Source organism: Geotrypetes seraphini, chromosome 8 (assembly GCF_902459505.1).
Source record: "Geotrypetes seraphini chromosome 8, aGeoSer1.1, whole genome shotgun sequence".
Taxonomy (NCBI): Eukaryota; Metazoa; Chordata; class Amphibia; order Gymnophiona; family Dermophiidae; genus Geotrypetes; species Geotrypetes seraphini.
Genome location: NC_047091.1, coordinates 17476572 through 17500689, shown reverse-complemented (window position 1 = coordinate 17500689; position 24118 = coordinate 17476572). Strand labels below are relative to the sequence as shown.

The following is a 24118-nucleotide window of genomic DNA, read 5'->3' as shown; positions in this document are numbered from 1 at the left end:
AGCTAAAGGTTTGAGTCAGATCCAGCACCATTTAATAAAATGGGTTATTCAATATTTAACTTTTTCCCCAATGCTACGTGCGTGAGCCATGCCAATCTGCTGTGCTTTGGGCTAAGTTATTCAAACCTCAAGAGAGAGAGATGCAATTTATTGGGGGAGGGGGGTGCAGTCAGAAAAACTGCTTCCTTATATTACAACGATCCTCACATGGAAGATTAATTTGTGGAACCTCAGTGCTTGACTATATCTTGTTGTTGTTCTTCGACATCCTGTACCCTTCTTCATTTTAAAAATAGACCACGAATCTTCTATCTTTTAAAGCAGTCTCTCAAACTTTCTTGAGCCGGGGCACACTAATAGTAGTGGCCAAAGCTTGAGGCACCCAGAAGTGCGCGGACTTCACTGTGATGACATCACACGTAGGTGTGACATCATCACGTTGACATCCGCACATGTCCAGAGGCCTTCCAGATGGGCCCTGAGACGCCAGTAGGGGGTGCCAGCAGGGAAGAGGGCCAGAGAAAAGGAGAGGCACTGGTGCCAGCTGATTGCCTACAGAAGCGTTTCTCAACTACTTCAATCTAAGTACCCCCTAAGTCTAACAAATATCAACTGAGTACCCCAACCCCAGACCTCCCTAGGCCCACCCTAGCTCTGCCCCAGATCCTATCCCGTTACTAACTGTAATGCAATTTTTTCCATTCATTTTTTTATATACACAGAATATACACAAAAGATATAAATTCTCAAAACTATATTGAAAATAAAACCATTTTACCTACCAGCGATCCTTTGCAGGCTGCTGTAATTAGCTTTAAAGATGAGGCCAGGGAGGAAGCCGGAGGATGCTAGAGAGAAGGGGGAAACATGCAGGGCTTCGGCACATCGGGCAGCGCTGGCGCCGTACCGCCTAGGGAAGTCAGCTGGCAGGCGCCTCTCTTCCTCCTCAGTGTGCCGCGGTCTACTTGGAATCCCCGGAGTCACGCTAGTGTGCCCCGGCACACAGTTTGAGATACACTGTTTGAAAGGCTAGCTTGCATCCTGCCCTTATGCTCTACTGGGAGGCTTCGGCCTTAGTTCAATATCACTGCTGACCAGGGCTCAGGGGCCCTTGCAGAAAACTTGCTGTGTAATTAACGCCAGCGTTGCACACATCGTTTTACCGCGGGACAGCAGTGCAGGAAGGATTTCAGTGCAGGTGTGAACTCGCACAGAAACCCTTACCGCAGACTATGTTAATATGCATTTAAATGTGGTCATTTAGGCCCGGATTCTATAAATGGTGCCTTAAGTTAGACACCTAATTTAAGTGGGAAAAGCTGTTTAAAAACAATTGATATCTTTTTTTTATTTTTTTAATGTAGGCGCCTACTGGGGCTTAAAAAGCAGTGCCTGCTGGAAATTGCTGACACCGACTGCCCGAAGCAGATTACTGAACTTGTAACCTTAATATACAGTCTAGTACAGTGTTCTTCAACCACCGGTCCATGGACCAGTGCCGGTCCACAGAAATTTCCTGCCGGTCCACAGGGCCAGCACGTGCATCAGGCCCAAAACAGTATTCTTAAACCGCCGGTCCACGGTGCGATCGATGCGGCGTTATCTTCGAGCCAGCTCCCTCTTCCTAACTGATTCAGTGCACAAAGCCACGGGCAGCGGCTCCTACGGGTATCCTGCGCCTGAACCGGAAGCCTTCTCTTTGACGTTGCAACGTCAGAGGGAAGGCTTCCAGATGAGGCACGGGATGTGCAAGGTGCAATTAGTACTATTATGGGGGGGGGTCTGGGGTGGAGATTGGGTAGAGATGGGCCCACGACTTAGCCCAGTGTTCTTCAACCACCGGTCCACGGACCGATGCCGGTCCATAGAATAATTATTTTATTTCTGCCGGTCCATAAGTGTAAAAAGGTTCAAAAACACTGGTCTAGTATCTCTACCCAAGCAAGTCAGAATACTCATGGGGCTAGATTCACTAACCTGCCGATCGTGCCCGATCTGCGGCAGGCCGACTGATCCACAACAGGTCAGTATTTAAATGGGGGCAATCGGAGCCTCCCTCCGACCACACGGATCGCTAGTGAGCGATCCTGAAGCATGCGCAGACCATCTTCTTTGCCTGTAGATGGTCTGCGCATGCTTACAAAAGCAGCAATTTTTTTTTTTTTTTTTTCTTTTAACTTCACTTTCGAGCCCGCGGCTTAAAACCATGGGCTTGCACTGTGGGGAAAGGCAAGAGATCGAGGCAGAGAAGCAGGGCGGCAGAAGGCAAGGCAGTCAGAAAGGGCCTGAGCGACTGGTCCTCGGCAGTCGCTTCTTTTTGGATCGGTCAGCCCAGTCGGTTTCCTTTTTTTTATTTTTTTAGTAAATCGCTTGCCTGCCATCATTTGAATGCCGTTCCCCCCTCATTTGCATGCGCGGATCAGAGGCCAATTGGAACAGAGGTTAGTGAATCAGGTCAGAGGGAAATTGGGTCGCAAAGGGGTCGCTAAGTGGTCGGGACTTGATCGGTTAGTGAATCTTGTCCTTGGTCACTAGGGGAGGAAGGGGGTGGGGGAGAAAATATAAAACTGTTTACTTTGATGTAACTTCGGTGTTTTTCCAATACTGCACCTTGTATTTGTTTTCGTAATTGCCTCAATATATGTAAACTACCCCCCCCCCCAAAAAAAAAAAACAAAAAAAACCCCCAGTGCCTGAATTGCAGCTAAAGAGGCACTTTAAGATGCCTAATGCCATTGTAGGCATGACTAACGCCGGAAGTGGCATTAGGTGTCGTAAAGCGCCTCCGCAGCTGTGATTCACGTGAAATAGTGGCGTAGTAATGAGGCAGAGGGGGGTGGTCTGCCCCGGGCATCGTCTTGGCGGGGGTGCTGGCACCCGTCCTCCTCTCCACCCCCTGCGCCTTCCCGAATCCTCTGCTGTGCGCGTGCACCCCTTCCCTCATACTTTTTTTAAATTTTTCCCAGCGCAAGCGGCATCATGAACTTGGCTGCCCGCGTTGGTGTCGGCTCTCGCTGACGTCCCTTCTGGGTCCCACCCCTAGGAAGTGACATCAAAGAGTGCTGAAGCCGATGCGAGCAGCCACGAATAGAAAGGTCCGGGATAGGGGCATGCACGCGTGGCGAGGGGAGCGGGGAAGAGGGCGGGAGAGGGGCGCTGCTCACTCCCCTGCTACGCCACCGAGTACAGTGACTGAGTTTTGTTCTGCTTCAGGTTCATCCCCTCCCTTCTATTCCCTGCAGGCTATGCATTAGGGAGGGTTTGCAGCAAAAGGCCCCTACTTCTCTTGAGTTTGAACAGAAGTTAACATAAGAATAGCCTCACTGGGTCAGACCAATGGTCTATAAGCCCAGTAGCCCGTTCCCACGGTGGCCAATCCAGGTCACCAGTACCTGGCCAAAACCCAAGATGTAGCAATTTTCTATGCTATCGATCCAGGGCAAGCAGTGGCTTCCTCCATGTCTTTCTCAATAACAGACTATGGACTTTTCTTCCAGGAACTTGTCCAAACGTTTCTTAAAACCAGCTACGCTATCCGCTCTTATCACATCCTCTGGCAACATGTTCCAGAGCTTTACCACACCCTCTGGCAACACTTTCCAGAGCTTAACTATTCTCTAAGTGAAAAAAAACATTTCCTCCTATTGGTTTTAAAATTATTTCCCTTTAACTTCATCGAGTGTCCCCCTAGTCTTTGTAATTTTTGACGGAACAAAAAAATCGATCCACTTGTACCCGTTCTACTCCACTCAGGATTTTGTAGACTTCAATCCTAGCTCCCCTCAACCGTCTCTTTTCCAAGCTGAAGAGCCCCAAACGTTTGTCTTCCCTCATCCGAGAGGAGTTCCATCCCCTTTACCATCTTGGTCGCTCTTCTTTGAACCTTTTCTAGCGCCACTATGTCTTTCTTGAGATACGGAGACCAGAATTGAACGCAATACTCCAGATGAGGTCGCACCATGGAGCGATAACAGGGGCATTATAACATTCTTGGTCTTATTATCCATCTCTTTTTTAATAATTCCCAGCATCCAGAAATTAAGCCCTGTTGCTGCTTCACTGGAGCAGCCAATCGCTCTTAAAGGGAGCTCTCCATCCAAGAAAGGTCTGCTCTAGAAATATACATATTTTATTAGGCTTTTATTATAAAAGTCTAGATGCATTAGAAAAAATTACAGATACAAAACTATAAGATTTAAAGCACTGGTGAGAGTGATACAAATGTCTGAACTTTAGGGAAAGGTATCCTGCGGCATACATATCTTGATTTGTGTATCGAGAGGGAAGGAGAGAGTTCACTGCAGTTTGGTTTGGTCATGTCTCCTCAGACCACATCTCATTAAAAAAAAAAAAAAAAAAATCAATCTGACCATCCGAAGCAGAGAAGTCCTCATGGTTTCCATGGAAACGGACCTGAAACAAAGTAAAAAAAACAAGGACCAGCAGGAAATTAATGGGACTAGACACCATCTCTGAGCCATAAACAAAAATCAGTCAAAGTCGAGGGCACGCCTGACAGCAGCCGCCAACTCCCCCCCCACCACCACCACCACTGCAACATTTCAGGGTTCAAACCCTCCATGAATTGGACCACAACATTATTAATTTAAACAATTATTTCCCCAGCCATTCTCACACACTTGGTCTCACCCCTGATCTAAACCGCAGAAGTAAGAATGGAGATCTAACAAGGGATTTGTTTGCGTGAATAAATAAGTAAAACAAATTTCATGGCTGCACAGACTTTTTCCCACTCACAACTGAGACTGGCCATTTTCTTTCTGCTGCTTCTTCCAGAGTCTTACCTCCCTCCCCCCCACTTTCTGTCCATCTCCTTTCTGCAGCTTCTTCCAGAGTCTTACCTCCCTCCCCCCCACTTTCTGCTCATCTCCTTTCTGCAGCTTCTTCCAGAGTCTTACCTCCCTCCCCCCCACTTTCTGCTCATCTCCTTTCTGCAGCTTCTTCCAGAGTCTTACCTCCCTCCCCCCACTTTCTGCCCATCTCCTTTCTGCAGCTTCTTCCAGAGTCTTACCTCCCTCCCCCCCACTTTCTGCCCATCTCCTTTCTGCAGCTTCTTCCAGAGTCTTACCTCCCTCCCCCCACTTTCTGCCCATCTCCTTTCTGCAGCTTCTTCCAGAGTCTTACCTCCCTCCACCCCACTTTCTGCCCATCTCCTTTCTGCAGCTTCTTCCAGAGTCTTACCTCCCTCCCCCCACTTTCTGCCCATCTCCTTTCTGCAGCTTCTTCCAGAGTCTTACCTCCCAGCCCCCACTTTCTGCCCATCTCCTTTCTGATGCTTCTTCCAGAGTCTTACCTCCCTCCCCCCACTTTCTGCCCATCTCCTTTCTGCAGCTTCTTCCAGAGTCTTACCTCCCAGCCCCCACTTTCTGCCCATCTCCTTTCTGCAGCTTCTTCCAGAGTCTTACCTCCCAGCCCCCACTTTCTGCCCATCTCCTTTCTGCTGCTTCTTCCAGAGTCTTACCTCCCTCCCCCCACTTTCTGCCCATCTCCTTTCTGATGCTTCTTCCAGAGTCTTACCTCCCTCCCCCCACTTTCTGCCCATCTCCTTTCTGCTGCTTCTTCCAGAGTCTTACCTCCCAGCCCCCACTTTCTGCCCATCTCCTTTCTGCTGCTTCTTCCAGAATCTTACCTCCCTCCCCCCACTTTCTGCTGCTTCTTCCAGAGTCTTACCTCCCCCTCCCCCTGCTTTCTGCTGCTTCTTCCAGAGTCTTACCTCCCCCTCCCCCTGCTTTCTGCCGCTTCTTGCAGAGTCTTACCTCCCCCCTCCCCCCCCCATCCATATCTGTTTTCTCTGTGGTAAGGTTAGTAATCAGTTTCTAATACTGACCAGGGGAGGGGCTGAAGCGATATATGTGGAAAAGCATTGACTGGAAGAGCAAAGTGAGGGATTAAATGGGAACGGGAGAGACGGAGCGCATTATAGCCATATGATGCCTCTCTCAGCTTGTTTTGCATTAAGGTCCATTACAGCAATTTCTTCTCCATCATCAAGAAAATGCACCAGGTAAGGGAGGAATACTGGCAAAGGTTCCACACTCTGATGCACAATGCTCTGAGCCCCAGGTGGATTCATTACTGCAGACTAACTGAAAGGGAGAGAAGCGGGGAGCAGTCTCCTTCCTATCCAGTTATAGTAACAGGACATTTTGGCCACTGATTGCTGGCTTAATAAGTGAGCTGACTCGGGGCTCCTGATGGGATGGATTGCACCTAATCCTGTTCGAAAGGGGTGTCTGGACACACAATTTTTCTCCCTTTGGTTGCTAGGGTTCATGCATAGCCACAAAGACACCCTCGTCTGCAAGTTTGTGCACAGCAGCTAAGATTAGGGCTACCATATTGGCTCAAGAAAAAGGAGGACGGATTGAGACATCCGGGTTTTTGCTGACCTACAAGTGTGTTCATTCTGCTGCCCCTCAATATCTCTCCTCACTTCTCTCTCCTTATACACCCCCCCCCCCAGAGAATTCCATTCCTCAGATAAGCCGCTCTTAGCTTTACCCTTCTCCTCCACTGCCAATTCCAGACTTCGTTCCTTTCATTTAGCTGCCCCCCTATGCCTGGAATAAATTACCTGAGTTTGTCCGTCAATCATCTTCCCTTGTTTAAAAGCAGACTGAAAACCCACCTTTTTGATATAGCTTTCAATCCTTAACCCTACTCCTCTGATGTCATAATGCCTCATTCCACCAATAAGAGCCAACCTCATCAGTGATGTCACAATGGCTTGATTGTCCTGTACTCCCCTCTGCCCTCCAACCCAGCCAGCAGATTAACCCTTCCCCTTAACTGTATCCATGACATCCTGTTTGTCTTTGGGAAGCAGAGCTGAGATTGTGATGTCATAATGCCTCATTCCACCAATAAGAGCCAATCTCATCAGTGATGTCACAATTAAAGAATGACACAGTGACAAAATTCATCACCGTTCCCGTCCCCGCGGGAAACCATCTTCATGTCATTCTTTAAGGAGAGAGGGAAGAATCAGAGTATAATTGGGCACAACCACTGACCCACAAGCTTTGCTTTGAAGAATGCTGGTGTAGAAGGACTGAGGTTGAAATAGACACTAGAAAATAACATGGGATTATTTCCCATGGTTATCCGCGGGGACGAGAACGGTGATGAATTTTGTCACCGTGTCATTCTCTAGTCACAATGGCTTGATTGTCCTGTACTCCCCTCTGCCCTCCAACCCAGCCAGCTGATTAACCGTTCCCCTTAACTGTATCCATGACATCTTGTTTGTCTGTCTTGCCTGTTTAGATTGTAAGCTCTTTTGAGCAGGGACTGTTTTTTTACTCTTTGTGACTCTGTACAGCGCTGCGTGCGTCTGGTAGCACTATAGAAATAATTCATAGTAATAGTTTTACTTCAATTGCTTTCACTGGAAGTAAAACCCGGATAGCTCAATCTGTCCTCTTTTTTTATGGAGCCATATGGTAACCCTAGTAAGATACAATGTGGCCGTGCCCATCTCCGGTGGTGGATCTCTCAGCAACCAAATTACAAAAAACAGGTAGCACAAATGGAGAATTAAGTATGGCAGCCAATTGCATAAAAAAAAAAAAAAATACTAGCTTCCCATTTGCAGGGATAATTCAGAAAGGGAAAAAAAGAGGAGACCTTGAGCCAACACACAATGAGTGAGTGCTTTGCAGTAAGTCCCGAGGCTTTATTTTGTTCTAAACCATTATTTATGATCAGCAAGAGAAAAATTAATAGGACGTGGATGAATTCCTGCCGTGCAATCATTTAGAGAGGCAGCGTTTTTCCCCCCTACCTTGTATGTTACCTGTTTATAAGCCCAAATATCTTAATCAGGCAATTGCATAGCCACCATACGATTTTAAAGTTAGGAATCTCCCTTTCAATTTCTGTTTACAAACTTAAAGTTCAACGTCCGGATTTCCCTGGACATGTCCTCCTTTTGAGACCATGTCCGGGGATCCAGATGGCTTTTCAAAATCTGGCACTTTGGGTTTTAAAAAGCGGTGCCAGGTAGGGAGGAAATCCACGCATGATGACAGCATGCACACGGGCATGTGCGCATAATGTCACCATGCAATAATAATAATAACTTTATTCTTTTATACCGCCAGCATCGGCGGATATGCGGGCTTCCTCCCTGTCTGACAAAAGCAGACAGCGGGGGGGTGGAGGGGGAGGGCGGGGATGGGTGGAACTAGACGGGCCTGGGGGCATGCCTAGGGGGCCAATCTGGCAACCCTAGTTCAACAGGAACTTAAAATCAAATTATGGAATAGCTGGCAAAATTGGTGCACCCCAATGGAGCCTTGAAGTACGTACTGTAGTTAGTTTGGGAGTAAGAAGATCAGGGACGGCTCAAGAAACTCTGGCACCCTGAGCCAACTTTTCAAGTTTTATTGTGGTTCAGACGATAATAATAATAATAATAAAAGTTCATATATCGCAGGACCGTGAAGTTCTATGCGGTTTACAATGATTAAAAGATGCTACAGATTGAGTGGAATTAATATGGTTCAAAGTTAGTGATTAAGAGTTCTAAAGATCATTTGTTGAGGACTAAGATTGTATAGGTCAGTTACCTAAGTACTTCAGAAACAGCGTTTTTAGGTGTTTCCTGAAGTCCCTTTAAGTAGTAGGCATGAGCAGTTGTTCCAGATCTTTGCCCCATAATGCTGCTTGATGTCTTAGCTAAGTTAGACTACTGCAATGCCCTATATCTGGGGGTTCCAACAGTTCAGTGGAAAGCTTTACAAATGGTCCAAAATGCAGCTGCAAGGCTAATTTGTGGAGTTAGAAAATTTGACCATATAATATCTTGGCTGAAGAAATTGCACTAGTTACCTGTTCGATTACGTATCATTTTCAAAACATTAACTTTGATATTTAAAGTGATTTACCATGGGATTCCTTGGGTTATGGCAATGTATCGACCGCTCAGAACTTTGCGATCCGAGGGTGCAATGCGATTGGCTTTGACAGATTTCTCAAAAATACATTATGAGAACACAAGAACAACTGCTATTTCTATCATGGGGGTAACGCTATGGAACAAATTAACTGGACCGCTAAGAGCGTTATCGGACATTCAGAAATTTAAAAAAGATTCTTAAAACTACATTATTTTTAGAAGCATTTCAATAAAGCTGAAACGTTGAATGCTGGTTTTAAGATGAACTGTACTGTGAAGATCTATTTAAGATGCAATTATTCATCTGTAACCCCAGATATTTGTTATATTCTGTGCATGTTATTATTGTAATTCCACCTAGATATAGGCTGTTGATAAAAACAAACATATCTGGGTCAGACCAAAAAAACTGGGTCAGACCAATGGTCCATCAAGCCCAGTAGCCCGTTCTCACGGTGGCCAATCCAGGTCCCTAGCACTGGCCAAAACCCAAAGAGTAGCAACATTCCATTCAGAATCCTAAAGAACATCAAGATTCCGGAATCCCAAAGAGTAACAAAAGATTTCGGAATCTGAAGTAGTCGCAACATTCCACGCTACCGATCCAGGGCAAGTAGTGGCTTCCCCCATGGCTTTCTCAATAACAGACTATGGACTTTTCCTCCAGGAACTTGTCCAAACCTTTCTTAAAACCAGCTACGCTATCCGCTCTTATCACAACCTCTGGCAACGCGTTCCAGAGCTTAACTATTCTCTGAGTGAAAAAAAATTTCCTCCTCTTGGTTTTAAAAGTATTTCTCTGCAACTTCAGCAATTACATTCTAAAAGGGGGGGGGGGGGGGAGGGAGAACAATAACATACATCGACAAATTCATACAGACGTACAATACAGAATGAGAAAGGAGAAGCAGTACAAAAGTAATAGGAAAAGAAAAACATATAGGGTTAAAGCAACAAAGAGGGGAAAGAGTAAAAATTGAAGTGTGGAAATGGGCTGTCAAAAAGGGTGACACGTCATAACCGCGCAGGACAAATGCGTGCCGGATTAAGTGTTCTGAGGGGCTGTGTGAAGTGTTTGCACTCCTGTTGGTGGTGGGTGGAGGGGAACCCCCCATTACAGAGGAAACTGTTGATTACCTCCCTTTGTAATGGGGGGGGGGGATTTCACCCCCTCCACCCCCACCAAAGGAAGCACCAACACTTCTAAGTTTAATGAGAGGGTTCCACCCCCACTCCCCCCTTGCAGCGTTTACAATTTTAACCCAGTACGCAGAAATCCTGCGCGCCATTGTCGGCGTGCATTTGTCCTGCGCGGTTTAGTTAGTGTACGGTCTAAAAGAAAACTTTTAAACAATTAAAAATTTCAATGATGCAAATTTTGGTCTTGATCCTCGAGTTTGGGTTCCGAAGGCATCCCTATAAAGGAAACTTTTGAGGGAGCCTTTAAATCTATCCAGTGCTGTTTCTTTCCTCAGTTCAACTGGTAGGGTGTTCCAAAGGATTAGGGGCTGTAACCGAGAAAATGGTAGCATGCCTTGTGCTAATGATTTTCAAGGAAGGGATGGAAAGAAGATGATGTTCGTTTGATCTTAATGTCCTGGACCAAGCTTAGGGTATAAGAAGTCGATCGAGAAATACAAGTGATTTTTTTCATTCTGCATTGGCACTCCCCTATCCAGTGGTGTACCAAGGGGGGGCGGTCCGCCCCGGGTGCAGCCTTAGGGGGGGGCGCACAGCCGGACAGGTCCGGAAAATTCCTGGGCTGCACTCAGCGGCATCGGCGCCCCCCCTGCCCCTCGACAGCACTCAAGTTTGGCCTCCTTCTCCCGGCATCAGCAGAACTTCAGATCGGCAACAGGTGCTCAGTCAAAAGCTTCCCCTGACTCAGCTTCCTGTTTCCGCCCAGGCAGTTCAGTCAGGGGAAGCTTTTGACTGAGCACCTGTTGCCGATCTGAAGTTCTGCTGATGCTGGGAGGAGGCCAAACTTGAGTGCTGTCGCGAGGCAGGGGGAGCGCCGATGCCGTTGAGTGCCGTCACAGAGGGGGGGGGGGCGCCGATGCCGCTGAGTGCCATCACGGAAGGGGGGCGCTGATGCCGCTGAGTGCGTCGCAGCCCAGGAATTTTCCGGACCTGTCCGGCTGTGCACCCCCCTTAAGGCTGCACCCAGGGTGGACCGCCCCCCTGCCCCCCCCCCCCTTGGTACGCCACTGCCCACATTCCACACACGCAATTTGGTATCTCTCTCCTTCTCCCCTTTCCCACTTGTGATCTGGTATCTCCCTCCTCTCTCTCTCTCGCTCCTGCTGGACCAGGTTCGGCACTGGCTCGAGGCACCAGTGATACAGGGTGCCAAAATCCCAGCCCGGCATCGAGCCCTCTAGAAATCTGAAGGTAGACCGGACTGGGATGTTGGCACCCTGTATCATCGGCGTCCCTGAGCCAGCCAGAGCCTCACCTGGTCCCTAGGTTGAACCGGAATTTGGCCTGTTCAGAGGCCCCAGTCTGTCTGCAATGTCTTACCCCACTCCTATGCTATTTGAAAGCCAAGATTCATTTCCAAGAATGGTGCAGCTGAAATAATGTATTTAAATTATTAAAGCTCAGAGAGGAGTACAATCGGCACAAGACTTTGTGCTTCAGCATTTTACTTGCATGAAGTGTGTGTGTGTTGAGGCAGAGAGGTGGGACATTAAATACTTTCACGGAACAAGCAGAGAGGGGAGGATGGCATCAGACTGAATTCCTAATTCAAATGCTAATAGTATGCTTTGAGGTATCAATACCTGGGTTGCTGTATCCCATGAATATTTGGAATTAGCAGTATTGTATAGTAACTAACCCCGTCTTTTACAAAGCCGCACTAGCGGCTGCCGTGCGGTAACGGCCCCGAAGCCCATCCTATATAATAAAACCCTAGCCGCGCATGCGCACTCTTAACTGCGTGCTTCCATGATCTGTAGGTCTGTGGCCGCAGGAGTGCGCATGCACGCTGAGGGTTTTTTCCCTCTCCCTGTAAGACAGTTCGACTTCGTCAGTGTTGTCTTCGCCCCCCCCCCCCTCCCCGGCACACCCGAACCCCCGTTCAGCCTCCCATCCGACCCTCCCACTGCGGTCTGACCCTCCCATCCGACCCTCCCTTCCCGCGGTCTGGCCGGCTCCCTTAGTCCCTTGCCGCCGCCCCTCTTCCCTTCCCGCGGTCCCGACAAACGTGCAGACTCCAGCAGCGGCCGCAGCACTCTAAACACGCTGCTTCACGGCCTTCTACTGCCCTGATTTGCTCTGCCCGACACGGCAGAGAAAATCAGGGCAGTAGAACGCCGCGAAGTAGTGTGTTTAGAGTGCTGCGGCCGCTGCTGGAATCTGGAACCAAGGGGGCCGTTTCAGCTCCCGTGTGAACACAGGATTTGTGTTCATTGAGCCTCACCTTCATGGCCCTAGTGGTGCGCCCTATATATATATCTTCGCAAGATATATATAGGGCCCCCTTGGTTCGCCACTGGTCATTATTTAAACACAAGATCGCTGACCTGAGGTGGCGTATCATGGACACAGTGCATGTTGGGTGGGAGGGAAGCAACATTGAGTATAAGCTTAACATCAAAGAGCTCCGTTGGATGTTTGAACTAAACACCATGAGTCCCCATGGACTCAACCTTACGAGTGATTGGGTAACTTCTGTCACATGATAGCACTTCAGCTGTTTTGCTTCATTCAGCTTTTTTCATTCACCTTTTTCATTCTGTTAGTTCATTGGCTAGAAGGTGGTCACATGATAGGGGGAGTTGAGTTATTACCCCCACTCTGAACGCCGCGGCCATTGTATAGCCCCAGCGAGTAATGTAAAGCATTAGCGTTTGCTAAAGTTTTGAACCGTTCTGGTAAGCATATTTATTACACGCTTGTTGCTTAGCTTAAATATCTTTGCATATCGGGTTGCTGATTTATTTTGTTTTTTCCAGCTTTCTCCGTCCCCGACCCTGATGAAATGTTGAAACGCGTCGGTGGGGATCGAGGCAGACTCGGTCTAAAGTTAAGTAACAATTAGTTACATGCAGTCTCATAATTAAGTTATGTCTTTTAAATGAGCACTGGCACTTTATAAATTAGTATGACATAACTAAAAATACCAGTACATTTAATCAAAAGAATCACACTATATAAAGTTCCTATGAGGACGGCTACCCCACGATTCCTACGGGTGGCATTCTGAGGGTCAAAGTGTGAATAAACTACATATTCAGTGGTGGTTGCCAAACTGTCGATGGTATATTAGAATTGAAATATGTGTGCACACATAAAGCCATAGATAGGGAAGACATAATAGGGTTAAAATATAAGATTAGGTAAAACAGACACATAGGGTGATAAAGGCAATTAATTTGTGTGCTCAGAATGTTCAGAGGGCACTAGCACTAGTGCTCCCTGTAGCCAATATTATTTATTTATTCAATTTTACATGCATTTATTCAGGTACTCTAGTGGTACAGTGTTTAAAGCTACAGCCTCAGCACCCTGGGGTTGTGGGTTCAAACCTAAGCTGCTCCTTGTGACCCTGGGCAAGTCACTTAACCCCCCCATTGCCCCAGGTGCATTCGATAGATTGTGAGCCTTCTAGGACAGGCAGGGGAAAATGAGACGTGTTTGAGGCTTGTGCGGTTGAGGCGGAGCTTACAGGAATGGGGCGAGGGACAGGGACAAAACTCACGGGGATGGGGAAACGGAGTTCCTGTTCACCCCATCCTGATGCATTGTGGGACTTGCAGTTGCTGATTTCAATGGACAGAATCGGGCAGGACAAATCCCACACTACTTTGAGATACGAGTTCAAAACCAGAACTGGCCATAAAATCTCCAGCCTGGAACTGGGTAGCTGGGCATCTCTGCTGAAGAGGTGCGTAAACGAAAGCTGTATGGCGGCCCTCCTATTAATGTTTATTTATTAATTGAAGTATTTATATACCACTTAAAGAATAAGTGGTTTACCTTCAGGTTCTCAAGCATGTTTCCCTATCTGTCCCGGTGGTCTCACACTCAATCTAAGGTACCTGGGGCAATAGGGGATTAAGTGACTTACCCAAGGTCAAAAGGAGCGGCATGTTGTGAGCAAATGATGCCGAATGGAGATTCCTAGATGGATAAGATTGTGGGGGATGTTCATTTATATTAGGACGCATGCAGGCCTTGTAGGCCAGCAGTCCATCGTGCTCTTGGCTGTGTCGGGGCTTGCTGTTTAAATGCCTTCAGTTCGTGCAGTCTCTGCCCAGTCTTTTCGTGCGATTTGTTTAAGCATTGGAACAGCTATTATCAAGTTTACAAGTTTATTATGCAATTTGATTAATCGCCTATTCTACATTCTAGGCGATATACAAACAATAACGAATAAATAAAAACTTGGGGTAATTATTACATAGACAAATAATATTATATAATTACAAGAACTTACAATCATGAGACACTAGGAAAACTATATTTAATGGGTTACATTCTGTATCAAATTCTATATTTCAGGATTACAACAATAGGGAGGGAATAAAAGCTCAAATAAGAAAATAAAAGATTAAGAAGGAGTGTAATGTTATTTATTAACTAAAAACGTCATTGAAAAGGAAACTTTTAAGCTTAGTCTTGAAATTAGCTAAGTTCTTTTCTTCTCTTATATAGATAGGGAGATTATTCCAAGATTGTGGGGAGGTCATTGAAAAAATAGTAAGCCGTCTGGTGTTAATAACTTTCAATGAGGGAATAGTCAATAGATGTTGATCCTGAGATCTAAGTGTTCTTGTAGTTATATAAGGAATTAACACTCTGAAAATAAAAGCTGGGGTTTGAGACATTATTGATTTGAACGTAAGCAAACATATTTTATATAAAATACGATGTGCAACGGGAAGCCAGTGGGATTCTTTAAGTAAAGGAGTGACGTGGTCGAATTTCTTTGCTTTATGTATTATTTTTATGGAAGCGTTCTGTATGATTTGAAGGCGTCTGATTTATTTTGGGGATATGCCCATGAACAAAGCGTTACAATAATCTAGTTTAGAAATGATTAGGGAATGTATTAGGATATTTAAAGATTTTGCGCATAAGAATTTTGCAACAGAATGAATTTGGCGTAATCTAAAAAAAGTAGATTTAACCACGTTACTTATGTGATCTTGGTATGATAATTTAGTGTCGAATGTTATACCTAGGATCTTAATATTTTGGTGTATCAGCAGAGGAGTATGATTAATAGAAATCGGGACAATTGGTTTGCTACAGTCTTTCCAAGGGAAGAGCATAACCTTGGTTTTAAGAATATTTAGAGATAGCTTATTAACATCCAGCCAATGGTGAATTTGATCCAATTTCTCATTTATTACTGTTATATCTTGTGTGTTATCAGGGTCAATTGGGTGTAATATTTGAATGTCGTCGGCATAGGCGTATACAGAAAATCCAATAGATTGACATAAGGTCAAAAGTGAAGCAAGAAAAATGTTAAATAATATTGGAGAAAGTATTGATCCTTGTGGTATTCCATACGGTGCTGAAAAACTATTGGAGGTGGTGTTATTAAAAAAGACATGAATGTTTTGGATGGCTGGCAAAAAAAAAGTGCATAATTGAAGTCATATTACAACTAGCTTGGTCGGGACAGGAGTTTTTTGAGCCCGTGAGGTTGTTACCCTTTCTAGAATGTCTGCTTAAAGACAACGCATGCAGCATACGGGATTCTGAGGCTCTTTTCCTCCTTGAATTTAAAAAAAAAAAAAAAAAGTCATTAATGAGTTTGAACAAGTCAATGGTAAAGAAGATTCACCACCTTTCATAGAGGTTCGGAGAATCCCCCAGCCCAAGAGCCCTGCTGTTTTGGGCTTTACTTTTTGTTTGAGGCAGTTTGACTGGTCGAGCAGGCTGCCTACTCAGCAAATTAAAATGGCATGAAGCAAAAAGTCAACAACAAAAAAATTAAAAAAGTAGGGCCGAAGAGCTGGGGATTCACTGAATCCCCTAAAAGCCCTCACTGCACGCCACTGCAATTACCACTGGGCCACCCCCCCCCCCCCAGAACCTCCCCAGTGCTAAAAAATATTTTTTATATATTTTTTTTTTTTTTAGCATATGGGAAGCGCATGCCAAACACAAAACGACTATGGGATGGCCGGAGCACGCCCATGGTAGTGCCTTTTACTTTGCAGTAAGCATGCATTAGGACTTACTGCAGCTTAGTAAAAGAGTCCTCTAGGGACACAGAAAGTGCCTGCTTATAATAAATGTAAACCACTTTGACTGTATTACAAAAAGGCCATATATCAAATCCTATTGTTCATTGCTCGTGAAATGTGGACCTATCATGCATATTCCGAAAACCTTAGGTTAGGTTCGTCTCCAGGAGAGGCTGAGAAACACTGGACCATTACTACTACTACTTCTCATTTCCATAGCTCTTCTAGACGTACGCGGCGATGTACATTAAGCATGTAAGAGAGAGTCCCTGCTCAATAGAGCTTACAATCTAATTAAAACAGACAAACATGACAAATAGGGATTAGGGAATTTCTTAGAGAGGGAATGCTAAAACAGGCATGGGTACGTTACAAGTGAATGGGGAGCTAGGAGTTAAATGCGGCCTCAAGTAAGCGGGTTTATAGCCTAGATTCGAATACTGCCAGACGCGCTGACTCGGGCAGCCTGTTCCGGGCACGCAACTCCAATTTATCCTGTAAATAATCAGAAAGAAAACAGCGAAGTTTGAAGAATCAGCGTGAGATTAAAAACGGATGCGCTTCCTGCACTACAATCCGCACACTGCAGGCACACAAAGGACTTGTGGAAGAGTGCGCACCATGATTGGAAGGCGTGTCCTTTGCTGTTGGGCGTGTGTATGGGTGGAATTTGAGCAGGGTGGGTGGAGCACACAGATATTTACATAAATGATAGAATTCTATCATTTTCCATGCTAGCATTTAAGCGTGAGTGGTTACACCAGCATAGGGGTGGTGCAAGTAATCACGCCTCAATGGATGCACTTGTTTGGTCCGGGTTTTGAAAAACTTCCAGCTCGGTTCATGGTCGGGAGGGCATCTGCACGTCCACGGATGTGACGCGGCAATGTCACGGGCAAGCGCGGAGGCGCGTGGCATCATCACGTGACACATGCGCAGATGCCCTCCCGACGCGGCTCTGAGCACTTGAGGGAGGCGGAGCCAGGGGTGAGGCTGGGGTGGATTGGGGCGTGACATGGTTGGAACAGAGAGGGGACGGGGGAGGGCAGGTGTCCAGATTTCACTAACATAAAATCTGGTAAACCTATGCAAGTCTGGAAATTGGTACGACGAGCGAGATGATCAAATTTGCAGACGATTCAAAGTTATTCAGAATAGTGAATGTGATTGGCAAACAGCCGAGTTGCAATATTTTTTTTATTTCTCAAGTTAATTTTTTTTGAAAGGTATAATACAGTATAATCTCGTTATAATGGACTTGCTTATGACGGAACCTCGCCTATAGCGAACAAGGTCCGCTGGTCCCACCCGTGCGCCTTTATTTATAAACATACAGAAAACCATTGCATATAGCGGACTTGCAAATAACGGACTTTCGGATATAATGGATACTGCTTTTAGCTGTAGTTTTGTTCAGCTATAACGGACATGCAGGCTCCGCCTACAAGGCGCGTGGCGTGCCCGTGATATAGTATCAAAATGCAGCCCAGAAGAAAATGACAGATTATTTTTCTTTCCGGTACGACATAATGCTTTTAGAACATCTTTTAGTGTTCTGGTTTTGCAATCATTTCGTGCCATACCAATGTTTTGCTGAGTTTTGTTCTTGATGTTGCTGATATGTTTGCGCAGAGACGGTTGTTCATTGATTGTACGTTGTTTCAAGTTGACCTAAATAAAGTTTTAAAAAAATGCAACTCTGGATATAAGCAGTGCCTCCGCTGGGTCAGACCACAGGTCCATCTTGCCCAGCAGTCCGCTCCCGCGGCGGCCCGAACAGGTCACGGCCTGTCTGAGACACCAGAAGGGGCCCCCTTGCCACCTTGGTTTCCCATTGAGTTTTATCTTCCCATCGAAGATGCAGGAGGATTGCGAAGACCTACAACGGGACATAAACACGCTCAAGAAATGGGCTGCGGCATGGCAAATGAGGTTTAATGTGGATAAGTGATGCATGTCGGTAACAAAAATCTTATACACAAATACAGGATGTTAGGTGCAGTACTTGGAGAGATCCCCCAGGAAAGAGACTTGGGAGTATTAGTCGACAAGTCAATGAAGGCGCGGCGGCGGCAAAAAGGGTGAACAGAATACTAGAAATGATTAAGAAGGGGATCATGAACAGATCGGAGAAGGTGGTTATGCCGCTGTACTGGGCCATGGTACGCCCTCACCTGAAGTACTGCGCAAAGCACTGGTCGCCGTACATGAAGAAGGACATGGTACTACTCGAAAAGGTCCAGAGAAGAGTGACTAAAATGGTTAAAGGGCTGGAGGAGTTGTCGTACAGTGAGAGATTAGAGAAACTGGGCCGCTTCTCCCTTGAAAAGAGGAGACTGAGAGGGGACATGATCAAAACATTCAAGATAATGAAGGGAATAGACTTAGTAGATAAAGACAGGTTGTTCACCCTCTTCAAGGTAGAGAGAACGAGAGAGCACTCTCCTAAGTTGAAAGGGGATAGATTCCGTACAAACGTAAGGAAGTTCTTCTTCACTCAGAGAGTGGTAGAAAACTGGAACGCTCTTCCGGAGTCTGTCATAGGGGAAAACACCCTCCAGGGCAGTGGTCTCCAACTCAAACCCTTTGCAGGGCCACATTTTGGATTTGTAGGTACGTGGAGGGCCGCAGAAAGAATAGTTAATTTCTTCTTATTAAAGAAATGACAATTTTGCATGAGGTAAAACTCTTTATAGTTTATAAATCTTTCCTTTTGGCTAAGTCTTAATAATAATATTGCAATTTTTAGGTAAAGAGACATATGATCAAGAAACGGTTTTATTTTACTCTTGTGATTATGATAAATATAACGAGGGCCTCAAAATAGGACCTGGGGGACCGCATGTGGCCCCCAGGCCGCAAGTTTTAGACCACTGCTCCAGGGATTCAAGACAAAGTTAGACAAGTTCCTGCTGAACCAGAACGTACACAGGTAAGGCTAGTCTCAGGGCACTGGTCTTTGACCTGGGGGCCGCCGTGTAAGCAGACTGCTGGTTACGATGGACCACTGGTCTGACCCAGCAGCGGCAATTCTTATGTTCTTATAATGAGACTGATGCACGGGTAAATGATACTGCTAATACTTCACATCTCCGAGCAGGATTAGCTTCATAACACATTCATTCCCACTGTATACAACCTCCCACACATCCTCCTTTCCAGCTAAGAAAAGAAAATATGTTTATCCACCACCTTGTCAGAATAGCTATTCCCCTCAGCCATTGGTGGAGTGAGAGAGGTTGGCACCCAGAGCGGTGGCACCCGGCATTGCCGTGCCATGCCCCCCCCCCTCTTCCCTGCCACTTGGGTGAGCTCCCCACCCCCCCCTACCCCCATGTACCTCTTGAAATGTTCACCAGCATGAGCAGTATCTTCCACCTGCTGCTTGCGCTGGCCTTGGCTCCCTGCTATTGTCACATCCTGGTCCTGTGATCAGGAAGTGACATCAGAAGGGAGCAGAGGCCAGCACAAGCAGCAGGTAAAAGATGCTACTTGTGCCGGCGAAGATTTAAAGAGGTACATGGGAGGGTGGAGAGGAGGAGAAGCGCCAGCGACCCCCCCCCCCCCAAGAAGACGGCATCTGGAGTGGTCCACCCCCGTCCCCCTCCTTACCACGCCATTACCCTCAGCCTTCTTCCTGGTCAAAAAATGGGTATAACAAGTTTTAATAAAAAGCAAACCTCCTAAACATACCTCATGTTGAGTTACTAAGAACAGTGGTGTAGCGAGGGTGAGAGGTTGCCCCTCTTCCGCCCTCATCTCCACACTCCCGTATTTCTAGTTTAAGTTGTTGGTCACGGCGGTCTTCGCGACCCCCATCAGCTCTCCCTCGGATGGCCCTTCCTATGCGCGGCATGACATCAGTGGGAGAGCCGACGGGGTAGCGAACAGCGCGTTGTTGACCGCCGCGAACAGCAGCAACTTCAACTGGAGGTACGGGGAAGGGAATGCAAAGCGCGCACGTGGAGTGGAGGAATGGGAAGAGGCAAGGGGGTGGAGAGGAGAAGGGGGACTAGCACCCCCACACCAACATCGTGCCTGGGGTGGACCGCCCCACCTTTGCCTCCCCCCTTACTACACCACTAAGAAAGACATGAGCTATAACTAAATTATAATACATTATAGTACACTAGAACAATGGTATTATTGACAGTCCTTGAGGGTCACAAACGGGCCAGGTTTTAAGGATACCTCTCCTGAATATACTGTACAAGAGACAATTACGCAGACAACTCCACCTCTACTGTGTGCAAATCTGTCTAATACACATTAAGACTAGCAGTTTGTTAAGGTCAAAACGTCCAAATAATTAATAAATATATGAAAAATACGTGTTTGTGTAATCCAGTTATTAGCAGGGAAACATACAGGCCATGTATACCAAGAAACAAAACTGACAACACATAAACCAAAAATTGAAACGGAGAAAAAATAAACCTCAATTGAGGGAGGTTGGGACTACACAAGTACCCAGCCCTCCACTCATCATCACGGGTTTATAAAAAAAACTCCGTGAACAAATATATGAGAGTCACTGTTTCATTCGTTTTCATACATACAAAATCATGTTTTAGTCACTTTTTTTCAAAATCTTTTTTGTGTATAAACGTCAGTATATAGCAATACAGGCCCGAATCCCAAACTTAACTCAATTAATTAGCAAGGGCTACAGCTTAATTCAATTAGTGCAAAAATTCTTGGAGAAAAATACACTCATCTGGAAAAAAGAGATTTTCACCAAAGGCTTCCAGCTCATAATCCCGACAGAAAAGACTTTCTGTTTCGCCCGGCAAGGGCTACTTCAGGGGAAAAAGCCATCTTCAACCTCCCTCAATTGAGGTTTATTTTTTCTCCGTTTCAATTTTTGGTTTATGTGTTGTCAGTTTTGTTTCTTGGTATACATGGCCTGTATGTTTCCCTGCTAATAACTGGATTACACAAACACGTATTTTTCATATATTTATTAATATACATTAAGAACATAAGAATAGCCTTACTAGGTTAGACCAATGGTCCATCAAGCCCAGTAGCCCGTTCTCAATCCAGGTCCAATCCAGGTCACTAATACCACCGATCCAGGGCAAGCAGTGGCTTCCCCCGTGTCTTTCTCAATAACAGACTATGGGCTTTTCCTCCAGGAACTTGTCCAAACCTTTCTTAAAACCAGTTACGCTATCCGCTCTTACCACATAAGGAATAGCCTAAAACTGTGACTTGTTTGCAGCCCTCAAGGACTGGAAGTAAATACCACTGCACTAGACCAGCATCTGCAATCCACAGAGGTCTGACAAAGTTTCAAATGTTATCATCCTTAAAATTCAGCTCAGAGATTTTACTTCCCTTTGTGTTCCCTCTTCTCGTCTTCTGATAAAGCATCCGACTGGTCTCTGTGGATTTGCATAGGATTTCTACTTTAAACTCACTTTCTGAAACATGATGAGCAAATACACAAAAATGGAGTGAAAGGGCATTTCAGAGTCCCTCTCATTTAGTGGGCAGCATACCTTGAGTTCTGATGGCTGTTTTCCCTTTGGAGCAGTCATATTTTTATATCTGTCCAATCACAGGCTGTCGCTTTTTGTCTCACCTGATGAGATATCGGAGAGTCTGATCAAGAACAAAAGAAATTCCAAAACCATAAAATAGATTGATAATAATTCAAAATTTTTTTTTTTTTTTAAAGTGTAAAGAATTCTCTGCTTTCAGTGCCCTGTGTTCCCCCTGAGAAGTGGGAAGGATTTCTCCTTCAATAAGGGCTAAAGGTAGCCTGATCTGCAAAGAACCCAGGATTGAGAAAAGCATGGCTTGCAAGGTGGAGGGACTGTGGAGAGGTTCATTCCTTCTAGGAAAAAGTATGTGTGAAAAGTGAGCTGCCTGCACCAAAGGTTCTCAACACGCGGAACACAGAAGCCTTCTCTTCGACGTCAAATCTGACATCGGAAAGAAGGCTTGTGAGTCAGCTATGTGCAGCGGCTGCTCGCATCCCTGCAACAAGTGCTGCTGAAGGTAGGAAGGAGCAGCCCAGCTAGACCTGAAGTAAGCGAGTGCAGCCCTGGAGCGAGCAAGTAGGGAGAGAGCGGACATGATCTGGATGAAAGGGGGGGGAGGAGGAGCACATTGGGACATGGGAGGGGCACAATTTTGGGAAAAAGGCTGGAAGGGAGGGGGCACGAACTCGGGACACAGAAGGGGAAGGGAGGGGGCATGAATTTGGGACACAAGGGAGGGATGAAGGGGCACTAACTTAGGGCATAGGAAGAAGGGAGGGAATAGGAGAATTGTTGGGCATGAGTGTGTGAGTGAGATGGAGAGATGGTGCACATGGAGAAAGGAAGAAAGGAAAATTGGGCATAGAGAGAGAGAGGAGTGAGGTAGATATGCATGGGGAATAGAAGGATGAGAGGGAGAAATGTTGGATATGGTGGTAGAGAGGGAACAGAGGGACAAATTGAAGGGGATGCAAGGGGGATGAATGCTGGACATAGTGATAGAGGGAGAGATGTGGCATGGTGCTGGAGAGGGGTAATAGAAGGAGAAATGGGCATGGTGGGGCTGAGGCTGGTGGGCAGTGGTGAAAAATGCTGCACATGATCCGGGGGATGAGAGAAGGAGAAATGTTGCCAATAGGGGTGGAGGAAGAGAAGTTGGACTCATGGAAGGACAGAAAGAGATGTTGGTTGGGGAACTAAATGAGGTCTGGAGGAGAGAAAGCATGCAGGAGGTGGAAAGAAAGAAATATTGGATGCACAGACAGAAGGAAGTGCAACCAGAAACTCATGAAAGGTAGGGAAAAAAGATTTTATTTTCAATTTAGTGATTGAAATGTGTTAGTTTTGAGAATTTATATCTGCTATGTTTTGCACTATATTTGTCTATTTTTCCTATAGTTGTTAATGAGGTGACATTGCATATTTTAATGTCATCTGCCTTGACCTCTTTTGAAAACCCCCCCAAATATAAATGATAATTAACATTTTCTCTGCATAGTGTGCTTTGTGTTTTTTTAATTTTGTGGTTACCATTATGAATTAATAAGATTATATAGTGTGTACTTGAAAAATGAATGGAAGAAATTGCATTACAATTAGTACTATTCTTATGGGGGTGGGGCCAGGGGTGGAGATTGGGCGGGTCTGGGGCAGAGCTCGGACAGGGGTACTCAGTTGATATTTGTTAGACTTAGGGAGTACTTGGCATGAAGAAGTTGAGAAACACTGGCCTACACCATTCCTGACAGTACCAAATTGTGACATTTAGGGAGCAACTTGGTAAGTGAAGTAACCTAATGGTTAGAACAGTGGGCTGAAAACCAAGGTTAGTTAGGTGCCATCTACTCGTGCTCGAGTCCTAGCGACTTGATGAATTACAGATTTAACAAGAGATCGGTTTTGTGCTAGTCCAGTAAGGTCCTCCAGTGTCAACCCCATGGTTGCTTTCAACATGTCCAGCCATCTGATTGCAGGTCACCCTCTTCACCTGGTTCCTTCGATCTTGTGATGGTGTGACCAAAAGGAAGTCACTTCAAATTCCTGCTACTGCTCCTTGTGATTTGGGGCAAGTCACTTACCCTAGGATCTCTATAGCTTGCTCCAAATTGGGCATGTAGGGCAGATGCCTGTGCAAATGAATGAGTTAATGAGATGTCAACAACCGATAATGGAGTTAATTGGCATCAATTTCTATTTGCACACGCATTTGGCTTAGTCGCAAACTATAGCATCCACACCTAAGTTCCATAGCATGCAACACAAAGAGGGAGGCGTGGTCACGGGAGGAGCATGAGTGTGTCAGGGGTGTTCCCAGAAAACAGGCATGATGTCATAGAATACTTGAATTTGCATGCCCATCTACCATCAGTTAGGCGTGAGGATATATACTAAGTTTCAGTAGGCATAAGTCCTCACACCCTAAGTTGGGCACAAGAATTTGTTGTAAACAGCATCCTATGAAGGTCGCTTAGCACCAGTGGTGTGTGGTCAGAGTCTTTGGG

At 45.8% G+C, this 24118-nt stretch overlaps 1 protein-coding gene across 2 annotated transcripts in view; it reads right to left on the bottom strand.

The window, feature by feature from the left end:
* LOC117365815 (leucine-rich repeat and fibronectin type III domain-containing protein 1-like protein) overlaps positions 1–24118 on the bottom strand; it is a 114821-nt gene that overhangs the window by 35928 nt on the left and 54775 nt on the right. The window contains exons 4-5 of one of the 2 annotated variants that reach the window (XM_033956676.1): positions 21633–21735; positions 4361–4413 (exon numbers count right to left, since the gene is read on the bottom strand). In XM_033956676.1, the coding sequence (XP_033812567.1) occupies positions 21668–21735 (68 nt within the window). In that variant the 3' untranslated portion in view covers positions 4361–4413; positions 21633–21667. Of the gene's footprint in view, positions 1–4360; positions 4414–21632; positions 21736–24118 lie in introns of those variants that run through there. The other variant, XM_033956675.1, reaches the window with a different exon arrangement.